General features: G+C 44.4%; 1 protein-coding gene across 1 annotated transcript; it reads right to left on the reverse strand.

Annotated features, from left to right (window-relative positions):
- Nucleotides 1-958: 958 nt before the first annotated feature.
- TLNRD1 (talin rod domain containing 1) lies at nucleotides 959-4,162 on the reverse strand. Its single transcript, XM_027466720.3, has one exon. It carries the CDS (start codon nucleotides 2,831-2,833, stop codon nucleotides 1,763-1,765), a length of 1,071 nt encoding a protein of 356 aa, XP_027322521.1. The 5' UTR covers nucleotides 2,834-4,162; the 3' UTR covers nucleotides 959-1,762.
- Nucleotides 4,163-12,031: the final 7,869 nt, after the last annotated feature.

Raw genomic sequence — 12,031 nt, forward strand, 5'->3', positions numbered from 1 at the left:
CATAACCAAAAGACGCACTTCTTCAAAGAAACAGATAGGACAATGGTTGTACGGTAAAGGTTTAAAACACAGCAACAACATTTTCAGGTACATTTTCCAATAGCTTTCAACAGTGTTCGATCTGCAGACCTGTAAGAAAAAATCCAGTTATGCAATGGAGCTGTGCAGACAAACGGGGCCTCCTTGCCAAAAGACTTGCTTTTCTTATTTACCTTTCATGGAACATATAGAAGGAAATGGACCCCACAAGCCCACCAAGATCAGGCTGAAAAAATCCCTGCAGTTATGAGAACTTCTGTGGTGTTCCCTGAGGTCCCCTCACAGCTCCCAAGGAATTCGACTGAAGCTGGACTGGGCCTCAAAGTTAGCTAACTTCTCACAGTATCTGCAACATCAAACTTGATGTGCTTTGACAGAAACCTGTATTGAGGAGCTCCAACACAAACCTCTGAGTAAATCAGTGCCCAGCCCAGCACGCCTTCACACAGACACACAGAATATGCCGGGCTATCCAACAGGGTAAAGTTTTTCAAGAAGTCCTTAATAAATTAAAATGAAAACTCACAAGCTTAACGCACGTGACCCATGACATTTGCAAAAGTTAAAATACACAAACTGCTCAAAGATTACACAGAATGCTGATAATGACAAACAAAGCCAGCCTATGCCATGCCGCAGCAAATTCAGATACAGAAACCCCAGCGCATCCAGCACTGTCCAGCTTCCCACAAATACAATTAAAGAGTATCTCTATCAGAGACGTCCGTCCCAAGGAGGAGGGGTGGTACCAGGGGAGGGACAGTAGTTACGAAAATAAAAGAACTGCATTGAAGCCTGTATGCTGCTGTCTAGAACTACAGTTACATTTGTACCACCCATTCCCTGGGGAAAATGACATACAATGCAAACAGGCCTGGTTGTTCAATTATTCAAGTATTAAGAGATTCACAGAAAGACATCTGAGAAACATAACATTTTAATAGATGAAATAAATACTCCAGTACATGCAAGATAAAAACTGACATTGGAAAAAAAAAATTAAAAATCACTTTTGTTATAGTGTAATTTTTTGTTTGTTTGTTTAAACACTCACAGTAGCTTTTCCCCCAGTTTGGAAATCAACACATGGAAAACAAAATCACAACCTCCAGTCCTTCCACTCCTACACACCAAATGCACTTCTAACCTAACACTTGATGCAAAATAAAAAAAAGTCATACAAAACAAAAACAAACAAAATAGTAGCTACATCCATCATCTATGTGGTGGTGTTTTTTTTTTTCATTTTTTAAATGAGTGAGAACTGAGGTAACCTTTTTCCTGAACAACCGAACAGTAAAATTTAGAAGGGAAATTTCGGAAGACAAGACAAGACAAACTTTAAAAACCGCACCCAGCGCGATTAAAGCTATTTTTTTCCTCTCTCTTTTTTTTTCTTTTTTTTTTTTTTTTAAGATACCCCCACCTCCCCAAATATAAAACTTTTAAACAGTTGCTGTTACCATTTGTGTGAAGACCATGTTGAATAAAGGAACATTTATCTGCAGATACTTCCTTGACTTCAAAGTAAAATAAAAGAAGCCAAAAGTGGCTACCTTTGTTAGTACGTATAGTTTGAATATGCTGTTCTGCTTCTTCACCACATGAAATCAAAGGATTGGGCTCATCCAAGCAAATTCTTTGGTATACAAAAAAAGGGGCGAGGAGGTGGGCTATTATTTTCCTTTAGCAATGACTGGGATCTAAACAGAAGGTGTGGGGGTTAATTCACAGAATTGGAGTTCACTGGCGGTAAAGTCCTGGGTGAAGATCTTTCTCTTAGTGCCTGAGATAACAGGTTGCAACCATCCGAGACGGCGCAAGCTGAGTTCCTCAACCTTTCCCTGTAATCGCTCATTTTGGTGCTACTTTCGGGGTGTTGGGCTATATCCCTGAGGCATTGGGTCAGGAGCACACAAGCAGATACCACGCTCATGGCTCCTCCTAGGATAGCAGTTTGCACAGCTTTGCCCTCTGGATTAATGGTGGCCGCTTTACCCAAAAACTGGGGCTCAGTGGCAAAGCCCACCAGAGCATAGACAGACTGCACCAAAGGTCCACTGAACAAGACGCAGCGGTTCCTGGTCAGCTCACTGGGTGAAGTCTTGACCTCCTTGACACACGCCAAGAGGGCGGAGGCGCTGGTGCTCATACATTTGACACTGAGTTTGAACTGCTCCTTCGCAAATTTATCCTTGGATTTCTCACTGGCCAGCACGCAGGCGTCTGTCAGGAATTTCAAGTTCTTGGACATGTTCTGGGAAACCTCCAGCAGGAGCTGAGGGCTCATATCTGCCAGAGGGGTGGTCTTCAAGACCCCACAGCCGTGCTCCACCTCATGCCTACATCGGGTCACCTTGTAGCGATCCACCAAGCCAGGCATGGCAGGCTGGGCCCCCGGAGTCTCCACTGCAGCCAGGTAGGCAGCGTGGGCTGAGCATTCGGTCAGGGAGACCACCAGCTCCCCCATCTCCATCAGGCTTTCCCCCACCTCCCCGAAGCGTCCCATATTGAGCTGGCTCTGGACGTCGTGGGTCAAGATGGAAAGTCCTTTGGTCCTGGCAATGATCGTGTCCCTGCACTTCTCGAAGGACTCACCGAAGACAGACAAGCTCTCGGTGTTCACCGGCCTGGTCTCGCTCGACAGCAGCAGCAGATCGGCCACCAGTTGCATCTTGATCTTGCAGTGGTCGCAGATAGAGACGAGCTTCTTCCTCTGCACGGAGCCGCTGCTGGGGACGCCGCCGCCGCCGGACACCTCGCTGCTGGACTTGCCAGAGCCGCCGCTAGCCATAGCGCCGGGGGGGCACTCGCATGCCGCTCGCTACCCCGCTGCCACCGCCTCTGCCTCCGCCGCCCGAGCAGTCCCGACTGAGCCCGGCAGGATCGCTCTGCCTTTTCCGCAACATCATTCCATTAATCGCCGGGAGGCGAGGGCAGGCTGCTGCGGGGGGCGAGCTCCGCCGGGGCTCCCGCACCGCTCCGGCGCCAGCCTCCGCTCCTACGAGGCTCCAGCGGCGGCTCGGAGCTCGCCGGGACCCCCGGGCCCCCGCTCGGGCATGGCGCGGCTAATTTATTAGCGCCGTTATTATTTCACCCCTCCTGCTTGCACTTCCCTCGCCTTCCACCACGGAGAAGGGGGGGTGTGGGGGGGGATCCCGGCGCGAAGTTCCCTCGTTCAGGAGCGCCTCGGAGCAGCGGGGGAGCCGAGGGGAGTCGTGGCGAGGGAGCAGCCCCTCGGGTCGCCGCCGTGCCCGGGCTCCCGAGGTGGGCGAGCGGCAGCCGGGAGCGGCTCGCAAGGGCCGGAGGGGCGGCGGCTGCGCACCATGTGCCGCCCCCGGCGGCCCCGCGCCGCCGGCTCGCAGGAAGCGGCGCGGAGGGTGTGGCTGCCGGGGAGGGGAAGGGAGAAGGGAAAGGGAAAAGGGAGGAGGGAGGGGGAGAGAGGAGGGGAGAGGGAACCGGAGGGGTTAAGACCGCGGGAAGGGATGGGAGGAGAGGGGAATTGAATTGAGAAAAAAAAAAAAAAAAAGGAAAAAAAAAAAAGCCACCGGATCCGGGTGCTGGGGGGGAGCGGAGGGCGGGATCCGTTCGCCTTCCTCCTGCGGCTGCCTCACTCCTTCCTGCCTCGAGCGTTCACGCGGCCGCCGCCAGCTCGCTCCCCGCCGCGGTCCATGCCCGCTCCGTGCCCGGGCCCCGCCGACTGGGCGCCGCCGCCCCGAGTTAGGCTCTTCCCGCAAACAAGGGCGGGGGCTCCGGGCTACAGCCGCGGATGCCGCAACCCGCCCGGCCTGGCGCTGCTCCTGCCATGTTCTGTAGCCGAGTCGCCAACTCCCGAGGAAGAAGGAGAATTTAAAAAAAAAAAAAAAAAAAAAACAAAAACAAGCGGAGAAGGGAGGGGAAGATCTTCTTTTAAATTCCCTTTCTCAGGCTCTGAGACAAACTATTGGGAAGAGGCGGCTGCCGCGGCTCTGCCAGCCAGACGCTGCATGGCTCTGAGGGAGGCTCTCCCCCCCCCACACCCTCCCCGTTGCCTTTGCTGTAACCTCACTTAAGCCTATCGCAATCTTTTGTGCGGTGTCACCGCCCTTCGTTTAAATCCTGCCCTTCCCCCGGCGCCCCGCTCCACGCCCGCCGCCCCGCCGCTCCTCCCCGCCGCCGGGGGCCGCAGCAGCGCCGTGCCGCGGCCGGCACCGCCCGCACCGCCGCCACGGCAGCGGCCCCCGCGGCGTTAAGGCGTGAGGAGAGCCCGGGGTTCGCTCGGGAGGGCTGCGGGGGGCGAAGGAGGGCCGGGGGAGGAAGGGACGGAGCAGGGCCGGCGGCCGGGATCGGCCCGAGGGGGCTGAGGGGAGGCGGAGGAGCCGCCGCCGCCCTGAGGTGAGGGGCGCGGGCTCGTCCCTGAGGGAGGGCGGCGGGGGAAGGTGGCGGAGCCGGGGGGAGGCTCTCCCTGAGTGAAAGCGTTTATAAAGCGCTAATTGGTACTAAAGCGTGGTGGAAGGGGTCGTGAGCTTTTTATTTACGGGTAAACGCATCCCTCGGTAGCTTGCGGTGGTCTGGAGACAAGTTTTGACACCCCCCCGTCCCCCCCTTTCTTTTTTTTGAAGCAGTGGAAGTGAATTCGGTGTGTCGCTGTCACGGTGTACGAAGATGCCGTTGGTTAGAGTGTAGTGGGAAAGCATAATCCTACTAATGCTAACTTTGTGTATGAAAAGTGTTTGAAAACAGGACTCTCTCCTCTGTATGTTTCTGTTCAGGAGTGCCCCAGTAGCTCTGGTTCTGTCAAAAGCAAGGTGTTATGCTCGGTAAATCTGAGGCAGTCGAGTAAATGCTGTTAACTATTAATAAGGGGAAGATTACTAATTGTGCTGGAACAAGTTTTAAGAAGATGGGTTTAATGTTCCCTGGGATGCTTCCAAGGGGAATATGTCATTTGGTAAATGATGAGAATATTGATGTCCCACACATGAGATTCTCTGCTGTCGTGCAACATCTCTATCAAAGTAACCCAAAAGAAATCAGAGTCCATGTTGGAGCCACATTTTACATTTGCTCCACATCTTGCTGCAGTTAAATAATAACATTCTTTTGCTCCTTTCAATCAGACTTAACTTTTTAACTCAGGCTCGTAATTCTAGGCATTTACAACACATTTAGCAGGCTACACAAATCCAGAAATACGTTACACAGCTACGTTGAAGTCCTGCTACATTCATACTTCTGCAGGGGTATAAGTGACCTTGATGCAAGTGAAAATTGGAACAGCCCATGCCCTTGCAGGCCAAATCCAGTAATGTCCTGGCACAAACAGAGCCCATCTAATGGATTGCATCCGTTCTCCGGGCAAGTTTATTTGTACATCTTCTCACCCGTTACCTGGAGGAACCCTTGGCCTTCTCTGCTCACTGGCAGGGAGGGACATGAGCAGGATGCCTCCAGTTCTGGAAGTGGTAGGGTTAACAGGATGTGTGCTTTTTGGGGGGTGGAGGGGAACCCTTGCTGTAGAGCCAGGCTTGAGGGAAGGGGCAGATAGGCAGTTTTGGGTGTGTCCAAAATTCGGCAGTTCTCCACCCACCCCTCACAGCAGCAGTGTGAGGGAAGTTCTGTTTACTTAAGTCACATTATAGCAGTTTAAAGGGAGGTCATGATTTGGGCCTAAACAATTTTGGTTTATGGCCAACAACTCATTTTCAAAACTATAAATAGGAATGATTTCAGAATACTCTGACAAATAAAAATCAATGGGCAGCAGAAGCCAGCTGAATTGTATTTCAAAATATTTCCAGATATGTCCTTAAGTGAGGCAGTGGGATATTACGTAGCACGAGGAATGCCTTTCATACAAATATTAACCTACTTTCTTTTAATGAGTAGTGACTACATTTAATGAGAATTTGAAAATTTCATTTTAGAAACCTTAGTTCTTACCCCTGGCTAGAAGAGTTGTTAAATGACCTAATAATCTCTTCCATTTTTAGATGCTGCCACTATGATTCTCCACACGGTACCATTCCCCCGGGACGAAGAGGAGACATCCTTGGTGTGGACACTTTCTGTTGCAGCTCATCCATAGCCTTTGTCCCTGCTGCCCCCATACAGAAATACAGTGAGGCCTCCACCCATGGCAATTCTAGAAGATGAAAGGGCCACCAAAGCAGTTCATAACTCCTTTAATATAAAGCAAATATTCTCTGAGCTCCTTTAATCTGTCCACAAGACTGAGGTACTGCCTCAGCATTAGCAAGGTGCAAAAGTGGTGATTGTTTTTGTTGGTCAGTTGCTTGTCTCCAAGTCTCTTACCAAATGTCATTTTCCTCCAGTAGAAGCTTTGGGTATTCAGCTCTTCTGCATATGAAATGTGTAATGAAGAGAGACCCAGCTATTTCTTTTGGCTACCTGTTGAAACCTTCCTACAGATGTCATTGTTGCTTCATGAGTATGCCTCACCCAGCTAGGTTCAAGATCACAGGTAGTCTGTTTTGGTTTTATTTTTGTTTGTTTGTTTTTAGGATTGTTATTATTCAGTGGAATAAATCCTTGACTGTTTTGGTGCACCTGAGTATGTGGCTGGGTGAACATAACTCTGAAAGGTGTCGCGTGAACAGGGTGCACATCATTTAAGGAAAAAATAAAAAGCTTCTGTATATGCTCAAAGGAACAGGGAAGAACAGGGTTAGGAACCATGCAGGCTTTGTCTTCAGTACATTAACTGCTTCTCTCCCACTCCCCATATAGCAACACCAGTGAAAAGGTACTTACTTCCATTATTTTTATACAATTTGCAGGCCATTATTTGACTGTAAACATATAGCCTTACTGTAAAAGGGAGCTTTGAGGACAGATTCTCTTGGGTCCAGTAATTTGAGAACTGTGGATCAGCTAGCTACATGCTTTAAAAGTCCAGTAGATGTATCTGTATTGTTTAGGCTGTAAATTTTACTGGGTGATTTTTGGGGTGCTTATATACCAAGTCCTTGGCACATCTCTTTCAAGGAGGATTTGTACATACCTGCTTGATTTCATGGCTGCTGAGTCCAAAAGCATCCTGCAGGACTTTGGCAGCTCTGTGAATTAGTATACAGTCTTAGGAGACATGATAATCAGGTAGCCATGCTTGGCTTTAAAATATTCCACTGACAGACCCTGAATGAAATAACACTGTGGGGCTGAAAACAGCAGGCATTGTCAGATACAAGGGATTAAAAGGCTTTTTAGTGTGGCTTAATAGTGTACAGAAGATTGGCTTACTTGTGAGAACTCTTTCATCACATTGATCTTTATTTTGCATTGTGCTTCATACAACAAAAACTGGAGGTCAAAGTCTGCTTTCTTGAATCATCTGACAACGACTTGGTGCTTTTATTGCTTAGTAAAATCTTTTTTTTTTTTTTTGTGATGGAGAAATTGATTTTTTGCTGCAGTAGCCAATGTTGAGTAATAGCTGAAGAAAAATACCAAGTTGTAATAATTTTATGAACGCTGTATGTGGCCTGGTTGGTGAGAGGAAGTTACTATAGAATGGGTTTCACTACTTTATATTACTGTCCTGTATGGATGTATTGATCTAACGTAATGGGGAGCTAGCTGATGAAGGAATAAGAGGTAATTCAGCGGTTCCCCTGTGTCAGCTGTATGTGACTAAACCCATGAGGTGGTAATTACAAGATGATAGCTCCAATTCCGAGGGATGCAGCTGTCTTGTCAGTCTGAGAACTAGAAATGAGAGGAGGATAGCGTTGGCAGAGGCTGACAAAGGAAATAATTTAACACAGAGCACGACTTTGCAAAAGGAGCTGGGCCTTCCTTTATTGCCAGCAATGGAACAGTAAGTCAGACAGAAGGAAAGGCAAGCGCGTTGACTGGTTTATTGTTTTTAAGATCTCTTTTGTCTTAAATGGTTTGGTGCTAAGTAAGTGTTTTGTGGTCAGAACTTACTGTTGTTGCTTTGTGAGAGATTAAACCTGCAATGTCTGGGTCTGTCTCAGATCTGCAGAGGTAATCATGGTTGTTACACCAGGGATGCAACCTGAGACCTGGTCTGCACAGAGCAAAAAAAGACAGCCTGAGATCTGGAGGAGTAGTTAACTGATCACTTGCGACCTCAAATTGCAGGCACACAAATTTTGTTTGATCCTCTTTGAAAATGATTTTGTATATAAATAAGTAACATTTAGAATAATAGGTAGATTTTCACAAACAGACTTAAACTTGGTGTTTTGGTGCTTCTTTTTCCTTTGTATGGCATAGTTAAAAACAGTATCTGAGGTAAGGAAAAAAAATTAAATAGATAGGGTAATATAAGTATCTAATTCATGCCTGAAATACTGCTTAGCTCCTGCTGCTGCAACAGAAAGATAATATGGGTTTTACTTTTTCCTCTCTTTATTCACTGTTTATCTCACTGTTGTTTTCACCACTTACCATATACAATTGATTGGTTGTCCCCTGCTGTAAATATGGATTTTTAATACATTGATGTGGTAAAGAGACAGGTTTTTGTGTAAAAGGAAAATACAGCTGCAAAACTTGGTTTTCGCAGAATGGAAGGTTGTGCCATGTTTTATGCTGACAGAGCCAGTCATGGCTTTCTGCATCATGGTCTCATGTACAGGTACAGGTTTATAGATCAGTCGGCTTGAAACTCAGAAGCACTTAATGGAAGAGTAGTAAATGCCATTGGTAAGAGTGGCCTAAGCATAAACAGGAATCCCAGACCCTCCTTTCAGGCCTTTAGCTCTGTTTTTTTGTTTTGTTTTGTTTTGAGATCAAAGGAGAACTTCGTATTTTGAACAAAATGTGCAAGGGCCCACCCTTCCTGAATTGCATTTTTGGTTATATGTTCAGTCCTGCAGCTGTAATACTCAACAGAAGTTTTTGTTTTCTTTTTTAACTCCCTCTCCTTTTTAATATATATCATGAGAGGATTTAATAGATGTTTTCGTAGGCTAACTGCAAGGAGTCTCTGATCCTACACTTCTCTTATATTGTGCCTGAGTAATCTTTGAGGGGAGCTGCTGATCGTTACCAGTTTGAGTCTAACACCTTTAATTCATCAGAAGTTCGTGTAATGTATTACTTACACTGGATGTAGGTGCCAAAACTGACCTGTAAACCTAAAATTAAATTGGGACTACAAAATTAATTTGACTTAGAGTGTGGAAAATAGGCTATAAATGGAATTCTTGTGGGAACAATATAAAATTCCTCTTTGACATTGATTCAATGTAATTCGTTTCTTAAGAGGGTAACTTTAAATTGTATAACCAATACTTAGTTTTAACCAGCACAGATTTCAAGCAAACTTTGCGGTAAAACAAGTATTGACAAGAACGTTCTGTGGTGTTCCTGAATTTAAGGATTTCAGTGTCTAACTTTATTGCAGTTGACTATGACAGACATCACCCCCCCTCCCCAAACCTGATCAGATGGGTGATGCTGTGAAATTAACATACTGTTTGTCAAACATCTCCATTCAGTCTCTTAAGTTTTACTTTATGTTATTATGTGCATGCACATTTTATAACTTTGTGGTGAATATATGGTCAAAACTGAATTCAGAATCTGAATTTCAGGGTTATAATTGAATCAGAAATTTATGTTCAAATCATAGTAATTGACCCCTGATTTGGGAGAATTTTTCAACTTGGAACCAAGAGTTAAAGGTCTGATTAGCTCCAGATCAAAAATATGCATTCTCTTAATAGATGGTGAGTGTTTGATTTATTAATGAAATTAATCTGAGGACTGGAATTATTCTAAGTAATTCATATTTTGCTCTGGATGCAAAATATTATTTTGCATTTCTGGATGCTTTGCTTGCTATGCTGCTAGTAACAGTGTTAAGAAACATTTTCGTTTCTTTCTTGAGATTTAGAAATATTTTGTTGCTTTTAACAAGAACATGTTAATCGTGTCTCATTCTTCAAGTTTTTCTGTGATTGTGACTGTATTTAGAAGACTGAATTAACAAACGCACAGTCTTTGCATGAGAGCTCATGCATTAGATTGTCTCTGCAGGGGAAAATTTAGGGTACTTAAGCTAATTCGAACTATGAAAACACTAATTTTGAATGTTTTACTGGAAGTAACTCAGAATACCCTGGCATTCTGTAAAACGTAGGACAATGCTTTTAAATAGAGTAAGAGTACTCTGAATGCTGGGTCATCTCAAAACTTGCTTCAAATTTTCTTTCATCTGCAACTGACCAAGTCTTCTGTATTACTTAACACAGTATTGGGCCTGTCCTTTACTAACCATGTAGGTGCAAAAGCAGGTGTAATTTCTACCTGACTGTATAAAGAGCATATCTGTCCATGAGACCTTAATCATTTTAGCTATTCCAAGCAATCACTTAAAGGCTGCCTTTTGCAACACCTCATTCACCTGAGCCACTACTAAACATCCTCTTGTATTAGTAGAGTTCTTAAAATGAATTGCTTCTTCCAGACATGGAATGGGTTGATAGCAGGTAGCTCTTGCACCTTCTTTCACCCTTCTACGTGCTTAGGGTTGATCTTCTGATGCTGTTAGTTTCTTTTCAGCTCTGAAATGTCTTCGTGTCCTTCCAAGAAGGATCTGCCTTTTTCTTGGTGATTTCAAGTTCTTTGTTTTTTCCAAGGTGACTGTCAATGGAAAAGTTGTAATATCCAATGCGTTACCTCTGTTGTACTGTATTTGCAAATAAAAGTAAAATATGATGAATGAGAATCCATGCTTAGATAGAAAACTGCACATGGAAATCTACCACCATCAAAGACTTGAGAGCTTTTGGCAATTCAAAATATATGCATGTTCTTCTCCTAACTCATATGAAATAACAGTATTGGGAAGTACCTTATGCAGAAGTATAGTTCCAAAAAATGAAGCCTAGATTAAAAAAAAATAAAAAAGTCAGGTGGACAGAGAATCCCAAACTTCATTAACAGAAATTTAGGACATCCTGAATCATCTCAAATTATAACTTGACCTAACCCTACTCAATAATGAAAACATTTTAAATCAAGAGGGGGAAGTAGATTTGCATTTTTGATAAAGTATAACTTTGTAATTGAAAACACTAGTAATAACATTTGCGTGTTGCGGAAGTTGAAATGATATTCACAGCTTGAGACTTCCCATGGCATGACTAGATGAGACTTTAAGCTACCAGGTAAGTCATTAAGCACCTTGCATTTGCAATCTAGAATAGCAGTAGCTATTTATTATCAGGTATGCTCTGTATTGTAATTATAGTAGCGTTAGCCTCTAGGACTATAAAAGTTGTTAAGGAATATGAGAGTGCTTAAACTATGAAAAGCCTATTTGTATGATTCTATAGCTACCCTGAACCAAACACAGCCTGTTTCACTAAAAAAAAAAATAAAAAAAATAGCCTTTTTTTTTTTTTTCTGTCAGTGATATGAATGTATAGCTGCTTGGCTTTTGTTTCATGTATGGGAAAGAACAGTGGAGTACAAAGAGTATGAATAGGTGTTTGTCCTGCAGGTGACTCCACAGAGCATATATGCTTTGAGAAAGTTCTTCCTGGACACAGAATTCTGCCTGATAGTTGCATGTTCAAAGACAAGCACGAAAAGTATCTCCCTGCCATGCATATAAAAGCATTAATTTAAAAAAGAAATGCATAGGGTTGTTTGGTGCAATGCTTGATATACTGAACTTATTATTCACTCAGCAAAGGAAATTGCATTGCTTTTGAGATCCACATGTGAATGTAGCACCAGATATTAAAGAAAGTCAAAGTTGGCTGGGTTGTTCCAGTAAGAAAAAACAGTTGAAGAAAATATTTCCCAGTAGAAATTAAGTAAAAATACATTTTATGCTGCAAGTCTAACATTCCAAATTTGAATCTGTAGTCTTTTTTTTTTCCCCTCAGCAAATGTAGGTCTGATCCAGTAATAACAAAGTAAGCAGGAACATACTTTAGTAAAACCTCATTAATCAGGGCAATCTGATATTAAATATAACGAATATCAGGAAACTATGAGAAATAACCAA

Source organism: Anas platyrhynchos, chromosome 11, assembly GCF_047663525.1.
Source record: "Anas platyrhynchos isolate ZD024472 breed Pekin duck chromosome 11, IASCAAS_PekinDuck_T2T, whole genome shotgun sequence".
Lineage (NCBI taxonomy): Eukaryota > Metazoa > Chordata > Aves > Anseriformes > Anatidae > Anas > Anas platyrhynchos.

Coding starts and splice junctions, on each gene's coding strand:
- TLNRD1 (XM_027466720.3), bottom strand. CDS start 2,833: ATGGCTAGCGGCGGCTCTGGCAAGTCCAGCAGCGAGGTGTCCGGCGGC.